We start from the raw sequence: 17,656 nt of genomic DNA, 5'->3' as shown, positions 1-17,656 counted from the left end.
AATCCTATCAATTTATCCACTATTCTACCCAAAAATATGCGGAAACTGATTCTTGAGCAGAGAAATACCAATTCTTCTTCTTCTTCACTTTCTGGATACTGCCAATCGCCTCTTTAGTGATGCTAGCGCCTCTGCCAGGTTATTCTGTATAATAAAATAAATAAAAAATAATCACAGTTCGTTGTGAGACTTGCTAGAGTGTGGATCAAAGTTCAGCACGTCCAGCAGAAGAGTTGAAAAAAACCGTTATCGAAACAGTTAAACACGTTTAACACAATGGTGTGTACTTCCATGGTGCCCCCAAAAAATGGGGCCCACTTCCCCGCGCTAGGGGATGAGGTAGACGGCAAAGGAGGAGACAAATCCTCCAGAAGAGAAATTGTCGATAATTGGGAGACAGAATGTCTGAAAAAAGGTGGCAGACACGTGGTCATCTCGCGCACTGATGGGAAGAGTCTCGGGAAAGTGCTCCCTTTTGAGGTTGAAAAACTGCTCAACAGCGCTGGTGAACTCGCTGAAATCACCAGAAAGAGAGATGGGACAATCACAGCACTCACTAAATCATTAAACCAAGCCGAGACGCTCATGAAGACGGTCAAAAAGATCAGCGGCCATGATGTCACCATTGCCTTTGATGAAAGGAGGAACCGTTGTAGAGCTGTAGTTCGTGACCCTGAAATGATTCACTGGGATCAAGAGGCTTTACTCAAGTATCTAGCCCCTCAAGGGGTAATTGCCATCCAGAACATCAAGACACGGAAAAAGCTCAGCCCACAAGAAAGGCAGATTGTAAATCAGGGAAAAGATGGAAACAACCAGACTACAGAAGAGTTGATCCCCACTTCGTCTTTCATCATCACTTTCAACTTCCCCGAAAGACCCGAAATATTGAGAATCGGTTACCTGGACCTGGTAACCAGAGACTACATTCCAGACCCAATAAGATGCTTTAAATGTCAGCGTTTCGGACATTTAAGCACTTCCTGCAAAAACTTGGCCATTTGTGTGCGCTGTGCGAAGGAGGAACATAGTCCTGATCCGTGCAAATCTGGGCCCCGATGCTTCAATTGTGGGCTTGCCCATTTCGCTTCATGGCGATCCTGCCCAGTGTTTAAAGAGGAAAAGGAAATAAGGAAAGTTATGGTTGAGCAGAGAGTCCCATATCACGTGGCCAGAAAGATCTTCACTGCCTTTGTTAAGAAGGGCAAAACCTTCGCAGAGGTTACAACTGAAAGGCAGGCAATTGGATGTTCCGGTTGTAACTGCCCGTGTCTCTCAAAAACAGTGCCGGCTGAAAATCTTGAGACACCCACTGAGAAGAATACAATCACCCATCAAGCAGAGATCCATGACAATCGGATTGAAATAGACCAAGACGACTTCGCATGTGATCCATCAGGCTCAGGATCGGCTGGGATGCTACCTCCAGGAACAGTTCCCAAAGACTTGGAAGCAAGTACTCTGGAGAGCGAGAACAACGTGTCAAGCAAGGTCTCCTCCTTCTCTGTGTCATCTTTGGAAGAGATGGATGCAACTGAGACAGAACTGGAGCCTCAATCTGAGACACGTGCAAAAAGACCGGCTGAATCAAGTGATTCTCATGAGATCAGTGAGGAAGAAGCGGCAGGAGGAGCAGGACAGGTGCTCTATCAAACCCCACAGAGCAAACTCGAAGTCAGTCAACCCAAGAAGAACAACAAGAAGGCGAAGAAAGCGAAGCCTACTCTATACAATCAGGACGCCCCAACCGGCACCTCCGTTACTGGTTCCGGAAAAACTCCGCAAAAAATCTCTCTCGAGGACATCGAAAAAGTCATCGGAATTGGAATTGATTAAATACAAGTAAGCTCACTTCACTCCCCTCCCCCTCATATTTTTCTTTTTTTCTTTTCTTTTTTTGTCAAAAAAAATTTTTTTTTCTCTACACATTAAACCTCTAAGCACATTATGATCATAATACAATGGAATATTAATGGATTTTTCAATAATTTTGAAGACTTAAAGCTAATTGTCCAAAGACACAATCCTGACTTTGTACTTCTTCAAGAAACACATCTTAAAACTACTGACTTTCCATCTTTTAGAAATTATCACATTATTTCCAATAAAGATCTGTTTGATTCAGCACACGGTGGCTCGGCCATTCTAGTCAAGGAAGATCTAATGTTCTCTGAAATCGTTGTTAACTTTAACATTGATGCAGTAGCTATCACCTGCCGGATTGATGGCAGACAGTTATCTTTTTGCTCTGTTTACTTTAAACCACAGTTAAACTCAATTCGCGATGATCTTGAGAGTCTACTTCGAAGTCTGCCATCTCCTCTGGTCTTAGGGGGTGACATGAATGCCCACAATGAAATATGGGGTTGTTCAAGTACACAAAAGAAAGGACGTGAGGTTGAGTCTTTTATTTTGGACAGTGGTCTCTCGTTGATGAACAATGGTGATCCAACTTACATTCACCCTGGTTACGGTAGCATCTCTGCTATAGATTTAACCTTTTGCTCACCATCTTTGAATATTCTCCTAGAATGGGGTACGGCCAAAGAAGCTTACGGTAGCGATCATACACCTATAGTTATTAGCAGTCTAGGCCCTACGTTCATGAATTCACGAAGAATTAAGTGGTTAGAAGACAGAGCTGACTGGGATTTATTTTTAGAAAAGTCTTTAGGACAATTTGAGTTTGATGAAAACGCCAGTACAGTAGAGTTATTAGATCGATTTAACCAGTCGGTTATACACGCTGCTAATCTAAGCATTCCGAAAACCAGGGAATTCTCGGGAAAAAGGCAAGTTCCCTGGTGGAGTGATGAGGTTAAAGAAGCTATCAAGGCCAGAAATAGATTGTATAGAAAGTTTTTCTACCACCCCACTGCTCCCAATCTCAAAAATTACAAGCAAAAGCAAAAAGAGGTGCGAGAAATTATTAAAAAAGCTAAATCCGAAAGCTGGAAGCAATACGTTGGTAGCATCCAAAAAGACACTCCCCCAAAAGTCGTTTGGGATAAAATTAGGAAAATTTCCGGGACCTTTAAACCCAGTAATATCAGAGAAGTCTACCTGGGAGATTCTGTTTTTTCCACCGAGGCTGATATAAGCGAGTGTTTAGCGACTTCTTTCGAAAACAATTCTAACGATTCCCACCTATCTCAAGAATACCAGTTATACAAAAATAGTTTGGAAGCCTCTAACATTGTCCCTTCATCCTCAACTCCTCCGGAATTAAATATCCCTCTTTCAATGTTTGAGTTGCAATACGCCCTTAGCAATTCGACGGGCAAGTCGACAGGCCCTGACGATATTTCATACAGCATGCTTAAACATCTGCCCCCTCAGGGTAAACAAATGCTGCTTGAGATCTTCAACAGAGTTTTTTCTGAGGGCTCTCTTCCTAAGCTATGGAAAATAGCCAACGTTGTGCCCATATTGAAACCCCATAAGGACTCTACCGATCCTAAGAGCTACCGGCCAATCTCCCTTTTAAGTTGTGTGGGAAAAGTTTTAGAAAAAATGGTGGTCAACCGGCTTAACTGGTGGCTACACGAATTTGGCCTTTTATCGGATTTCCAATCAGGTTTTAGAAAAGGAAGAGGCACTAATGACAACTTAGCTCTTTTGCAACACTTCATTGGCAATAGTCTTAATTCCGGAAAACACGTGTCTGTAGTTAGCTTTGATCTTGAAAAGGCGTACGAAAGAGTCTGGAGGGTAGTGATTATCAATCAATTAAGGGCATGGGGGTTAGAAGGTAATCTGTTTGATTATATCAGAGACTTTTTAACTAACCGTCTTTTTAGAGTATTTGTAGGAAACACGCTTTCTTCTCTCCACACCCAACTCAACGGAACCCCAACTGGTAGTGTACTTTCCGTGCCTCTCTTCCTCGTTGCTATTAACGGTCTCTCCGAAGTACTAAAATCCATAAATGTCGACCATCTAATATATGCTGACGATCTAGTGATTTTTTCCTCTAGTCACTCTTCAAGCGACTTGGAAGAAAAACTCCAAATGGCTATAGGACAACTAGAACACTGGGCTCTGGAATTTGGTTTCTCCTTTTCTACTCCCAAGACTAAAAGCATACACTTTTGCAGAAAAAGGGGCTGTGCCTCACCCAGTTTTACCCTTAATAATGAGAGCATTGAAACCGTTTCTCACCATAAAATTCTTGGAGTCGTCTTCGATAAAAATCTTAGTTTTGACCGGCATATCACTGAAATTAAGAAAAGTTGCCAAACCCGGTTAAACATAATCAAAACTCTATCCAGTACAAATTGGGGCTCAGATCGTTCCCAACTTCTAAAAATTCACCACGCGTTGATTTGTGGAAAGTTGGAATATGGAGTGGTGGCTTACGGCGCGGCATCCAAGTCGTCCCTTAATAAGCTAGACCCAATCCACAACGCAGGTGTCAGAGTCTCCACTGGAGCCTTTAGGACTTCTCCAACTATTAGTGTCCTCGCCGAGGCCGGGGTTCTTCCACTCTCAATCAGAAGGGAAATCCTGCTCGTAAAATTTTGGAATAGAGTCAAAGATAACCCTTATTGCTCTGTATATGATATGTTAAAAACCGGAGTTAACCCGGGATATAGACTTTGCTCGTGGACGGATTCAGTCAATCTATGGCACTGGAAAAACAATACTCCTCCCCACTCTGTAACATTTGCCAATCCTTATCCCTTTTGGGATGTTAGGGAAGAAGTGGTCGACACTTCTGTGGAGGGTCTAACCCGTCACAACAGCAGCAGGGCTTCATCTGCAATTGTAAACCGCCTCAATATTATTCTTAGCTCCCTTGAAGATTGGTCTTCCATATATGTTTATGGGGGAAAGATAGGAGACAGAGCAGGTTGCGGAATATGGATCCCATCCTGTGGAGCCATAATTGAGAAAAAACTTCCCGACATATCCTCAATCTCTACCGTTGAAGCAGAAGCTACTCTTGAAGCAATCAAAACTGCACTTGTTTTTCCGAAAGCAGCTGTAATCTCAAATAGTCTAAATACTCTTCAAGCAATTTTCTCCCTGTCCCAAAACAACTGTTTCATTTCAGAAATTAGAAGCCTAATTGCGAAATATCCGAACAAAATTAGATTGATCTGGGACCCAGGGGTCTTAATAGGGAGCAAAACTGCTCTCACCTTTGCTAAAAACGCATGTTTTAAGAACGATGTCCAGTTTCACAAAGTTACATTGAAAGATTTAAATAACTGGACTAAGGATGTAGCTATTGGGGTTGAACAAATTAAGTGGGATCAAATCTCTGGTAATAAACTGAAAGATCTCGGAGGTTCTCCAAGAAAGAACCTCCCCTTCCAGTCTAGATCCGAGAATGTAAAATTGACTCGTCTACGAATTGGCCATTGTTACCTTTCTCACATTCACCTCATTAACAGAACATCTCCTCCTCTGTGTGAACATTGTGGGACCCAAAAAACGGTTGCCCACGTTCTAGTCGAGTGTGTAGCCTTCGAGAATTTCCGTCGAACCTGCGGAATTAGTGGGCTCTCACTATCAGAATTACTCGGGGAAAGTAAAAACATACTCAAGAGAACATTGGATTTCATGAAGCTCACAGATCTCCAGATTTAAGCCCCCCCCTTTTTGTTTATTATTATTATTATTTTTTTTTTGTCTTAATATTAGTTTAATTCAAACTCGTGTTTCAGGATGAGGTATCTAGTCAGAACGTCGTTACTTTCAAAAATTTGTATTTCTTCTCTCTCAATTTTCATTTCCCCTTCTCTTTGTAAAGTGAAGTGAGCATCAAATGATTTTTGTACATGTATATTAAGCCTTCGCGGCTGCTATACAATAAAAATTTATTCATTCATAAAAAATAATCAAGGTGGAGATATTAGGGTGAAAATATGTACACCACTTCCAGACACTTCCACAATTTGTATGGAGCCCTTACACTTCCTGCATTTCGGAAAATTGCCGAAAATGCTGCAATACTTCCAGCACTTCTTACACTTCATACAATTCTCATACTTAGGAATCAATAATTTGTTTAATATTATGAAAATTCTATTTAAAAAATTTTCAAGAAATTTATTTTTACGTATATTTTTCTTATATTCTGCTAATATTTTGAATTTCTTACAGCAGATATTCTTGCATACTAACGATATTTTAATATTACTTGTGTTTTACGACCCACAGAATTTCTCGATTTTCTGAGAGACCAGTGAAGCTACTTTTGGAAAAGAGAGGCTCTAAAACAGGGGTGTGCAAGAACCGTTTGAAACCGAATAAACGTCAAAATAAGTTTGTCCAAGTATCGTTTTGATCATTAACGTACAAGTTTCATTTGACGTTTGTTCGGTTTCAAACGGTTCTTGCACACCTCTGCTCTAAAAAAAAATGTATTGTCGTTTCTAATTTATTGAAACTGTGTTGGAAAGTCTCTAAGAGACCAAAAGTACGAGTGCCTAATTTAGCACTTTAGAAGTACAGTATCGGTCAAAAATTTCTTGACAAAGTTATATTCGAAAAATCAAGTGGAAAGAATGATAAAAATCATTTTTCTTTTTTCATTCCTATAATCCGTAAATATTATTCATACATTTCAAAAAAAAAAAAAATTAATATTGTATCAAAAAACCTGTTTTCCAAAAGTAGACCATTTTTTATCGGCTAAAAGTATCTCGTTACGTTTGAAAAAATTATTTAAGTTACTCTGACCTTATCCGACAGGATAGCGGTCAGATCAGTGAGATGTCTCTAAGATTACTCTTAAAAACCCATACATCAGCACGCTCTTACTTCATTGCCGTTATCCCCAAAGACTTCATACTCGTTTTTAACACAGCACGGGATCCGGCAAATCGTGTATTCCGGAATTGACTAGAGAGGTCTTTGAAAAGGTTACGAGCAAAAAGTACCGTAATAACTCGTAATACAGTTCATACAGTTCCTACAGATCCCCTTATTCCTTTCAGTATAAAGATGTGGCACCCATGTATCGTGCTTTTAAATACATCCAACGTTTTCTAAATAGCGAAATACGATCGAATTATTGTTTTCCAAAATCTTGATAATCTCTTCAATTGGATAATTTTCTTTCCACTCGAATACTCCCAATATTGCCTTCAATGTTAGAGAACGTCTAAAATAAAGTTGATCTTTTCAATAATAAATCCTTAAATTGAAATTTTCTAAATCATTTAAACGCGATCTTAATAAACCCACAAAATGCTTTGTTTTTGTGGAAGTCCATCACTTTTAGACCTTTCCAAAATTCGACTAACATTGAATACAACAAAGGCATCTTTGCGTTCTTTATGTATTTTGTAATAGTCCTTCAAAGGACGTATCGACTTATTAGAACGATACTTAGCATTAGGGGAATGTAAGACAATAATATAATCTTACCAGTAAAAGCCAAAAAGTAACATAAATGCTCGAGGATACCTACGGGATACGCATAAAGTAATGACATTCGCAAAAAAGTCCCACGAACTTATGCAATCATCCAATATACATTATATATTTACGATAAATTAGAAAAAAATCAAATTGATTCAAAGTCAACTGAAACAGCTAAATCATTTTTTCCGAGCAACTACATGAATTTGCAACTCCTGTAAAAATTAAGGAAAATTATATTGTAATGAAGAAGACACATTTTTCATAAACCATGAATATTATGAATAAATTTATATTCTTCAACTGAATATTTCTTCGGAGAAATTACAACACAAATTAATCTATAATAAATTTTAGCATTATTTACTCCGTTTTCTTTTCATAACCGAACTTGTAAAATGTTAACAAACTTTTTTGGCCGCTCCAATTTAATATCTGAGCTATAAGTAACGTATAGCCTGCAAAATTCGGAATTAGGCAGAAAAGATTTTATTTTCGGGCACTCCCACTTCTAAAGACTTCCAAGCACTTCTTTTTTAGCTGTACACCACTTCCAACCTAATATCTCCCCCTTGAAAATAATGCTTTCTTAATTTATTTATAGACTTTCTGCAATATTTAATTACTCTTGCTTTGATTATAAGTTCTAAATTTAGTTATTCAAAAGAAATAAAAAAATAAAAAAAATATGATTCCAAAAATTAAACTTCCAGCGCCGAAAAGTAGGCAATTCTTTTCCCGCCAAAAATGACCTTTATTTTGAAATGTAACGTTCAAACCATGCTGAAGAATTCTTGCTGAGATTTGCAGATGATGTACATGAGAATTATGCGTGCAAAGCTATTTTTTGCAAAATATATAAATTTTCCAAACATACTTTCACACCACACATGTTAAATATTGTGATAAAGTGTATTTGTCAACAGAATAAAGACTTTTTAAAGCTTTGTTCCAATTCTTGAATGGAATTTTGTGAAATATTTTCCTTTAGTGTCTCGCAACAAGACGTGACTTTATGCACAATATCAAATGATCCAATTGATATCTTCGCACTTTATAAGATGAAGCACTTTTTGGTGACACTTTAGTCTTTAGTGTTTCTTTTAATGGGTGATCTGTGAGCAAAGAAATGGCCAAAATTGAGGGACAAGTACTATTTTTCCTCGCAACACTTTTTTCATTGGCTGTCCGGATAATTTGTAATGATTACTGTGAGATTGAAAAAGCATTTTGTCATGGACATCAGCATATTGCTTGCAAAACCACAAAATTCCCAGTTGGACAGTGTTTTAATGTGGAAATTGTAAAAATGGATCACATCCTCAAGGAAACCATCCTCCACAGGCACAATCTCTATCGCAATGATGTAGCCAGTGGTCTTGTGGGAAGATATCCAAAAGCTGCCAAGATGCAGGAAATGGCATGGGATGAGGAATTAGCATATTTGGCCACTGAACATGTTAAACATTGCAATTTTGAGCACGATAAATGCCGAGCAACCGCAGAATTTCCCTATGCTGGACAGAATCTCGGTTTCCACGGGACAACAGGACACCTGGAATCCCTGACGAATATCACAAAGTTCATGATTGACGAATGGGCCTCAGAACATGCCCTAGTGGATGAATCTGTGGTGTATAAATTCGAGAAGAGCGACCTGAAGGCCGGTCACTTCACTGTGATGGTTCGCGAAGAGAATTGCCGTATTGGCTGTGCAATGATCACATACAACTACAAGGAGGATTCCGAAGTGTGGACAGGAGTTATGCTCACGTGCGATTATGCAAAAACAAACATCCTCCATCGGCCAGTTTACACTGTAGGATCACCTTGTTCAGGCTGCGAGAGCATTGGAAAAACCGTCAGCACGAGATACGATGCTCTCTGTGCCCCATAGAACTTATTCCTGTGATCATAAATACAAATCTATCTCTGGATGCAGAATTATGGGAGATATAAAAGGCATTTGCATGCAAAAATGCATGGTCATTTCATCCAATCTTTGCTTTATTCATCAAAGCCAAGGGGTGGATAAGCAGTGAACTGTAACTGCACTATGTGGACTTCTCCTCCAGAGAGAGAGAGAAATTATTGAAAATTTTGTAATAAAAAGAAAATTCTATGTTTATTTTTAAACCTCTCAAAGATAATCTTTTCTTTTATTCGAATTTTGAGTAGGGATAAAGGGTGAAGGTTATCTCCCAAGAAGCAAAATATCTGCCTTATAGAACAAAGTAGGGGAGACTGGGGTAGAATTAGCCAGCAAATAAAATTTTTCATCGCGTATAATTTGTACAAAAAATGTTTGTATCAGGCTGAAAAATAATTCAATGAATAGGAAGAGATGTGTTTACTTCGAATAAGTAGTGTTTTTCTCAATATTCCTTCCTAATCAGACTATAACATCTCACTGTCTAATACCATGCGCGGCTTATTCTACCCCGGTCTCCCCTATTAGACAAATCTTTTAGTGCACTATTAAAAGACTTAAAGTGAAAATTTTCTGTGGAAATTCCTATAGCAGCTCTTAAGATTCTTAAGAGTGCGCCACTTATAGTAATCTCAGTGATGAATGCAAGAGCGTTATAAGTAAATAAATAGATTTTTGGTTCTATAGTGCCTTACTTAGGGAATTCTACAAGATTATTTTAAGAAAAAAATTCTGCTTGGGCTACTTGAGATTTTTGAGGACTTTTCCTCTGACTCAGTATTTTTTTTTGCTTGAATTCAAAACAGATGGATTTGGAATTAGAGTAAGTGTACCAAATTCCGGAGAGCTTGTAATTTCGGCCACTTTTTTAGTTCATCAAATTTCCATGAATTTTTAATTTTTGCATACTCTTTTAGAGATTATACAATGCAAAAAAAATAACAAAAAATGTCACTTCGACGAACGAGATGATGCGAAAAAGACTTTAGAAGAGTTCCGGAAGGACAAGGAACTATGCACTGAGAGAAATCCGAAAAAGTTAAAATAACATTCCGGAAATGTTAATTTTACTCTGCAGTATTGAACCGAAATCGGTGTAAATATTACCCTTTTTAGGTGTATTGGGGGTTAAAATTACCCTTTTTTCATGTTGATTTTACCCTTAAAAAGTGTAAAATTAACATTAAAAAATGTTGATATATTTTTACACCTAAAAAGTGTTAAAGTTATGAGGAAAAAAAGTTAATCGCACCCTCCTTTTTTTCTCAGTGTGAGAATGAAGGTGATCGAAATATGCCATCAAAGCTATGTCTAAATTTTTATTCATTTTAAAATGTATTAAGAATGATTTTAGAGAAAATAAACACGATAAACTATATACAAGGTTCCAAGCAATACTCCTTAAAAAGAAATAACAAAAAATCAATTTGTATTAAAAAATATTTCATTTCAAACTTAAGACTTTGGTGCTTGCATGCAACTATGCCGAAATTTGGCGCATTTACCCTACAATGCCAGCCAAAAGTTTATTGACAAAAACTCTATGTTCGAGAAACCAGGTGGAAAATATGATGGAAAACAATATTTTTTTAAATGTTTCTTTTTCCAAGTCAGTTGCCTATAAATCCATGTTACTTATGTGTTTTAAAAAATTAATAAATTTTATTTCATATCAAAAGTAGGGGAAAATACCCATGCTTCGTATAAACACAAATTTCATAATGATTAAATTTTTTCTAGGTCTTTTAGCAAATATCACTCTTCGGACCCATATTTTAAAAACAAGGGGAAAGTGCCCAGTTTTTAAAATATATTGCGGAGTCACATTTATTGAGAAACATAGAAAAAAATTAGTGACTACGAAGCTTGGGATCGTACGAAGCATGGGCACTTCCCTCTAATTGTTTTAAAAAAGTTTGTTCAATTTTCATCAGCCAAAAGTTTCTTGACACATTTGTAAAACTTACTCAAAATGGTCAAATACGTGAAACTAATTTCTTTTAAATCGGTTATATTTTGAAGTTATGTTATTTGAGATGAGAGACACATCGTGGGTTTGCACATTTCTAAAGTTTATAATGGTCAGTTTAGCGGAAAGTGCCCATACGTTGCACGAACTCAAGCTTCATAATGACTCCATTTTTCCTATGTCCGACTTTCTCCTAGTTTTTAAAATACGGGTGCGATGAGTCACATTTATTAAAAAATATAGAAAAAATTAGTCAATATGAAGCTTAGGACCGTGCAAAGCATGGGCACTTTCCCTTATATTTTATTCATTTATTTCATTTTTCCCCAAAGTAGTCAATAAATAAAGTTAAATTCCCTTCTTAGAGCCTTGTTAATGTAAATTGCAAATTGATCTCCTTGTAACACCACTAAAGTGATTAGTTAGTTCCCCTTTGACAGAGGCAATTCATTGTACCTCTTTTGCAACCAAATCTTCGGGGTTGTCTTGGCGGAATCTTCGGTTGACTGATGCCTGAAGTTCCTCTTTCTCTTTTGCCTCTCATATGCTCTGGATGGTGTCCCAAAAGTCGGCTCGTTTGATTTGGTTTACAACTTTGTCGGTATGATACGCTTGTCGTAAATCTCTGATGCAGCTGGTTCTTTCTCTCATCTCGAGATGAGCGAGAGGATCACTTCTCTCTGTCATCAAGTGGTACGGACAAGTGGTTTCTTTGCGCATTTAGTCTTATGGCAAAAGAAAATCTGCCAGTGAAAAACCAAGGGGATGATTTTGGCGGGAAAATTTGAGAATATTTCTAGGGTTTATCAAGTATTTAATGAAGGATACATATTGAGTTCGAAAAGGAAAATAAATCGTATAGAGGTAAAAAAAAGTATCAAAAAGATCGGTGAAGATCAAACGAAGTGACTGATTTTCTTAATTCGTTTCAACTTAAACGCTCATACAGACTTCTGAATAAAAAGGTTCTTGTGTGTATTATAACACTGTAAAGAGACGCAATCAGTCATCCCAGAGGAGTGAATTGAATGTTCCACAGAACGTAAAAAATGTTATGCTTTCCACTTGAAAATCTTCAATTTACCCAGTACCCCTAAATACGATATGGGTGGTTCGCAAAATCCCCCTACAATAAATTACCTCCTGCTTCCTTCAGACAATTGGCAGAGTGACCTAGAGATCATACAAAGAAAGATTCCTTGACCTAGGTCAACATCACTATTTTTCACTGCCTCAGTGCATGAGGAAGTTCTCAGGAAAGAAAGATCACTCAACACATGAAGCTACTGGTAGGATTTTTTTTGTGAACTTTATGAACTTTTTTTCCATCTATTCCACCTTTTGATCATCGCACCCATCATATTTCATCTTGGGATTGTGGAAGAGCATTACCACTCTATTTTGACTCGCACTGTGACATTTTCGTAGAAAAATGAGATCCTGACCAAAGGAGCCGCACCAAATAAATAAAGGATAGCCGACGAGTTCAAAGGCGAGACATTGTCAAAACACCCCATCTTACTTTGACTTTAAAAATCACTCCATTGTTGGGTCTTTTACTGTCCTCACCGCAGGACAAGTCAAGGCGACAGATACACACTAAGTGCCCAATAAATCCTCCACGGATGAAAGAGATCAGGGAAAAACGTACAACTAATCGAATAAGGTAGGATTTGTAAGGACACACCCACGTTGTTTTCTAGTTTCCCGCCAAAAACTTCCTTACAGAAATGCAACAAGTTAAAGAGGCAAGCAAAGAGCTAACTTATACAGTAGACTCTCGCTCAATCGGCTCTTTCTCAATAGGGCGACAAATTTTGTTGACAATTTTCACGTTTAATTATGAAGCTAATTTGCTCAAATTCACTGTAGTTTTTCCTATTTTATCGTGATTCTTTATAATTGAGCGCTTTTTGTGGAATTTACAAAGACTTTGACGCTCAATTCTATCGCTAAACCGGATGACATTTTGCCCCATATTCCCGATTGAGAGAGAGTCTACTGTAAATATTATTGTGTTATAACATGGGCAGGTATTTAATTTTACTTGAGCTCCACAGTGGGAGTAGTTCATTCCTCGATTTTTTCACTCCACAAAATTTCCGCCTTCCAGCCCTTGGGGACCATTTTTCTTAACATATCTTCGCGTTTCAGACAGTTTATGAGAAATGATGTCACGCTGTTTTTTTCAGTCTGCCCTTTTGGGCTTTAATTAGATTTAGAGATCAAGCGGTTAGTTTGGTTAGATTAGTCGATTAGAGATATAAAATTTGGACCTTTGGATAATCCCCTCATAATTCGAATTACCAAATAATTTGCTTTAATTGTGTTCGCCAATAATTTTATTCCTTGTAAGGCTAGTGTGGATACCCCAAATGATGTCACTACCCCATTTGATGCCACTTTGAAAAAAAGGGTCTTTTTTCAAAATTACGATATTTTTGAATTATGAAATATATAGGGTAAGTGTGCCAAATTTCGGCCAGCTTCTAATTTCGGCCACTTTGAGTGTAACTTTGACCAAGCAAATAAATTAATTAAAATTATGTATGTAATCTTCGAATAGTCAATGAATTCATTTTACTTTTAAATATTTATTCACTTTAGGATGTAGTAACACAAAGATCGTTAAATTTTAGGTATAATTTGAATTATGTTGTAAAAACTCAGTGTGGAAAGTCTTACAATAAATGTGACGGATCACTTCTGTTTCTAGCAGTCTTGTAATTTGTGGTGAGGTAGTGTTGCCTATTCCGGCAACATCTTTTGCTTTTCTAAATTTCTTATTCATTTTATGTTTTTTTTTTCCAATTTCTGAGTTCTCCAATGTCCATAGAAAAAAAGCATCGCTTCTATGAAAAAGATGATGTGGAAAAGGCCTTGGAAGAGTTCAGGAAGAACAAATTGCTACGGGAATCTGCGCATAAATTTGAGATGCTACTTTTCAGGTCTTCAGGACAAATTACACGGAAGATCTCAGGGTTTGTGGGTCATATAAACGTATTAAACTAAATATTAAACTCGTTCCGTTTGACGTTTTGAAATTTTCTATCCGTTGCGTCACAAAAGTGGTCAGAAAAAAGGTGGCCGGTATTTCACTCAAAGTGGCCGGAATACTACCAAAAGCAATGTCTACATTTTTATTAATTTTTCAATATTTAAGGAAGTGATTTAAAGAAAACAAAGATGATAAACTAGTATTCAAGGTTCCACACAACCCTCCTGAATAGGAAGGAACAAGGAATAGAAATATGAATTAAAAATATTGCATTTCAAACTTAGGACTTCGGTGCTTATTTGCAACTATGCCGAAATTTGGCACACTTACCCTAGTGATTGTTGCATATATTTTGTAATTCGAAATATCTGTAATTCTGAATATCTGTAAAGAATATCTTGTAGCCTTCCTCTCATTCTTGTTTTCTTTTTTGCATGTTCTGAAAAGATTATAGTGTCTTACATCCCTTCAATGTGAAGTATCTTTCAAATAAGTCAATATATTCTTTAGACGGTTTTTACAAAATGATTTGAACTAAAATAGAATTTGGGTGTTTATTAAGACCGTGTCCTTGTTCTCAGGATGCTTAAAAAGTGGCTTGGAAAATTTATAAATAGGGATCTATTCTTCGAAACATCAACTCCATTTTAAATGACATCTAATATTGATGGCAATATTGTGAGTAGTGAAAGAAAATTTGTGGATAATGATTGAAGAGATTGTTAAGATGTTAGAAAACAATAATTCGATCGTACTTCGCTATTTAGAAAAGCTTTAATGTTTGAAAGTTTGATACATGGGTGTTACATCTTTTCACTGAAAGGAATAAAGGGAATTTTGTGTGATTGTACCCATTACTGTATCAAATGGTACCAGATGATGAGAAATGGATCGAATACAACGGGAAAAGATCCTGGACAAAATATCCAAGCTTGTAGCAAAAGCTGATTTAAATAAATTAAAAGTATTCTGTAAGTTTGATGAGATTCCAGGGGAATTTCTTAACTTTGTTTGACACTATGACCAATTTATTAAATTCAATGCGCCTATTTAATAAATGACCAGTGATAGGTCCAGATAAGTCTATGGTAGCTGAAATTCTTTAAAGTCAATTTAGAAATGCGTACACCTCTAAGTGCTTGCAATTCAAAATACGTGAATATTCGATTTTGAGTTGAATTTCGGAGGTATGGCTCCGGCACACCTTTTAGATCAGGAAAATTTCATGTAATCGAAATTCATACATCTTTCTTTCTTAAACGTTTTGCATATATCTATCCCACTCGTTCCGACTCTTCTTCTTCATTTAAACATCGGATCAATTTAAATTTAGTTCAATCTAATTTTGAGCGCGAAAGAATGAGATAGACATATGCAAAACGTGTGAGAAAAAAAAGTGATGCGAATTTTGATTTCATGAAATTTTCTTGGTCTAAAAGTTGTTTCTTGGTTGTTTTTGTTGGTCTAAAAGACCAAGGAAATTTTGTTAGTCTAAAAGGCCGTTTTTCGGCGGTTGAAACGGATAAAATTAGCGCGACGCGATTCTTTACCCCTAAAATATCGTATACATCCAAAATTTGGGTCCGATCTGACGAAGTCAGATTCGGACTACAGAAGCTGAGATTGTAAGGAATCTCAGCTAAAACACCAGATTTTGGCCAAAAGAAAGCTGTCTACAAAATCATGCGCTGAACAACAGACGCTGCCAAATATACAGAAGCCACATAGAAAATTCTATAGCACCTAGAATCAAACCTAGAATATCCTTAAGATATTGACCTTTCAGATTATTATTTGTTTCCATCTCTACAGAATAGTTTGGTGTGCAAGAATATGGACTCCTCGGAAGCTGTCTAAAACCATCTTTAGAATTTTCTCAAATTTAAAAAAGGTTTTAAATCTCTATAACTTTGAAAATAAGTATCTTTCAAGTTTAATATTCACAGGAAAGGTAGAAGGTATAAAGACAGATAGATAAATTTATTCATCAACAATGCTTTCAAAGTACAGTTTCGTTTTACTGAGATCCCGTGTCGCTTATAGTGTCCACCGCCGTCTTATCATATTTTATAATTTCATACACTGAGAAAAAAAGAGGGTGGGATCAACTTTTTTTCCTCAGAACTTTAACACTTTTTAACACACCTAAAAAGGGTAATATTTACACCGATTTTGGATCAATGTTTCACGGTAAAATTAACATTTCCGGACATTTTTAACTTTTTCGGATTTCTCTCACTCACTCAGTGTAATAATAATCACATTTTTATAATGCATTTTGTAAAAAATCGAGTTATTTGAGTCGTCGATATTCTAGTAAGTCATAATCATGGTTCATTCTAAATATTTATAAGTTCTAAGTGACTGAAATTGCAGATTTCATTAAAACAGGTAGATTTTTTAAGCAATTTTAAAGATCTATGAGAGGCTATCTTTTAGTTATGAGAGATTTAAAGAATACATGCTCTAGCCTAGCCAGCCAATAAAAAATACGATGATACGAATATAGTTTTGCGATAGCATTTTTATTTTATTTCTTCAAATTCTAATGATAGAACATTAGATCTATTTTGAAATTTTGTTCTAAATATATTTATTTTGGCTCCTCGTTTGCTCAAGGGATCACATTTTTTAATAATTTCGCAAATTTAAAGTTTAAAATAATTTGTTTTTGTTATATTTTAGAAAATACAAGTCCCAAGTCAAGAATTCGCACAAGTGAAACTCTTTCTTTTTTATTCTTTAAGTACAATTTCGTATGATACACACGTGGATTTCCCTTCCTTAAACTTACAAAATTAATCCATTAATTAATTGATTTAAAAGCATAATGATAGAGAAATTTATGTTGATTCAATAGACCTCTTGTGTTAAAGTATAAATTAGGCAAATATATGCAAAAATTGTGCGATGAAATACTAAATTGAATTTCATTATAGTCATTCCGACGATGAGAAGAAAGGCAAAAAACCAACGAAAAAAAAACCAAACGTTCAAACAAGAATGTGGTAATTAATAAACTTTATCTCCCTTGTCTGTCGTGTTTGATTCGATTTATAATTTTCGTAACAAGATAAATTTACAAACACACCAATTGACGCTGCCGACTTCTTTTTCACCTCCGATCTTTGGTGCTCCAGAGCGTTGTCTCATTTTGCCACAATAGCAATAATTTCCATTTTATTCAATATTCATTAGCTCGCGCAGTCCAGCTTTAACATTGGTTAGTGTGTGCAAAAGAGTCAGTGTAACTCATTGGGATACCTTTTTGAGGATGCTGAAGCGGCGACCTTTATGATCGTACACTCTTCAAGTACGCCTCTTCCGCTTTGATTTCTCCGGCGGGCGCATTTCTTTCGGCATACAAAACACGGGACTTCATCAA

General features: G+C 36.6%; 1 protein-coding gene across 1 annotated transcript; it reads left to right on the top strand.

Annotated features, from left to right (window-relative positions):
- The first annotated feature begins 1,879 nt into the window (after positions 1–1,879).
- Positions 1,880–9,486, top strand: LOC129802632 (antigen 5 like allergen Cul n 1-like). Its single transcript, XM_055848605.1, has one exon. The coding sequence runs from the start codon at positions 8,504–8,506 to the stop codon at positions 9,269–9,271; it is 768 nt and encodes a 255-aa protein (XP_055704580.1). The 5' UTR covers positions 1,880–8,503; the 3' UTR covers positions 9,272–9,486.
- The last annotated feature ends 8,170 nt before the right edge of the window (positions 9,487–17,656 follow it).

This window comes from Phlebotomus papatasi, chromosome 2 (assembly GCF_024763615.1).
Source record: "Phlebotomus papatasi isolate M1 chromosome 2, Ppap_2.1, whole genome shotgun sequence".
Classification (NCBI taxonomy): domain Eukaryota; kingdom Metazoa; phylum Arthropoda; class Insecta; order Diptera; family Psychodidae; genus Phlebotomus; species Phlebotomus papatasi.
Note: the sequence above shows the minus strand (reverse complement) of the source record. Positions and strands in the feature narration are given on the sequence as shown.

Excerpts from the sequence above, each read along its gene's own strand:
- LOC129802632 (XM_055848605.1), top strand. The coding sequence starts at position 8,504 with ATGGCCAAAATTGAGGGACAAGTACTATTTTTCCTCGCAACACTTTTT.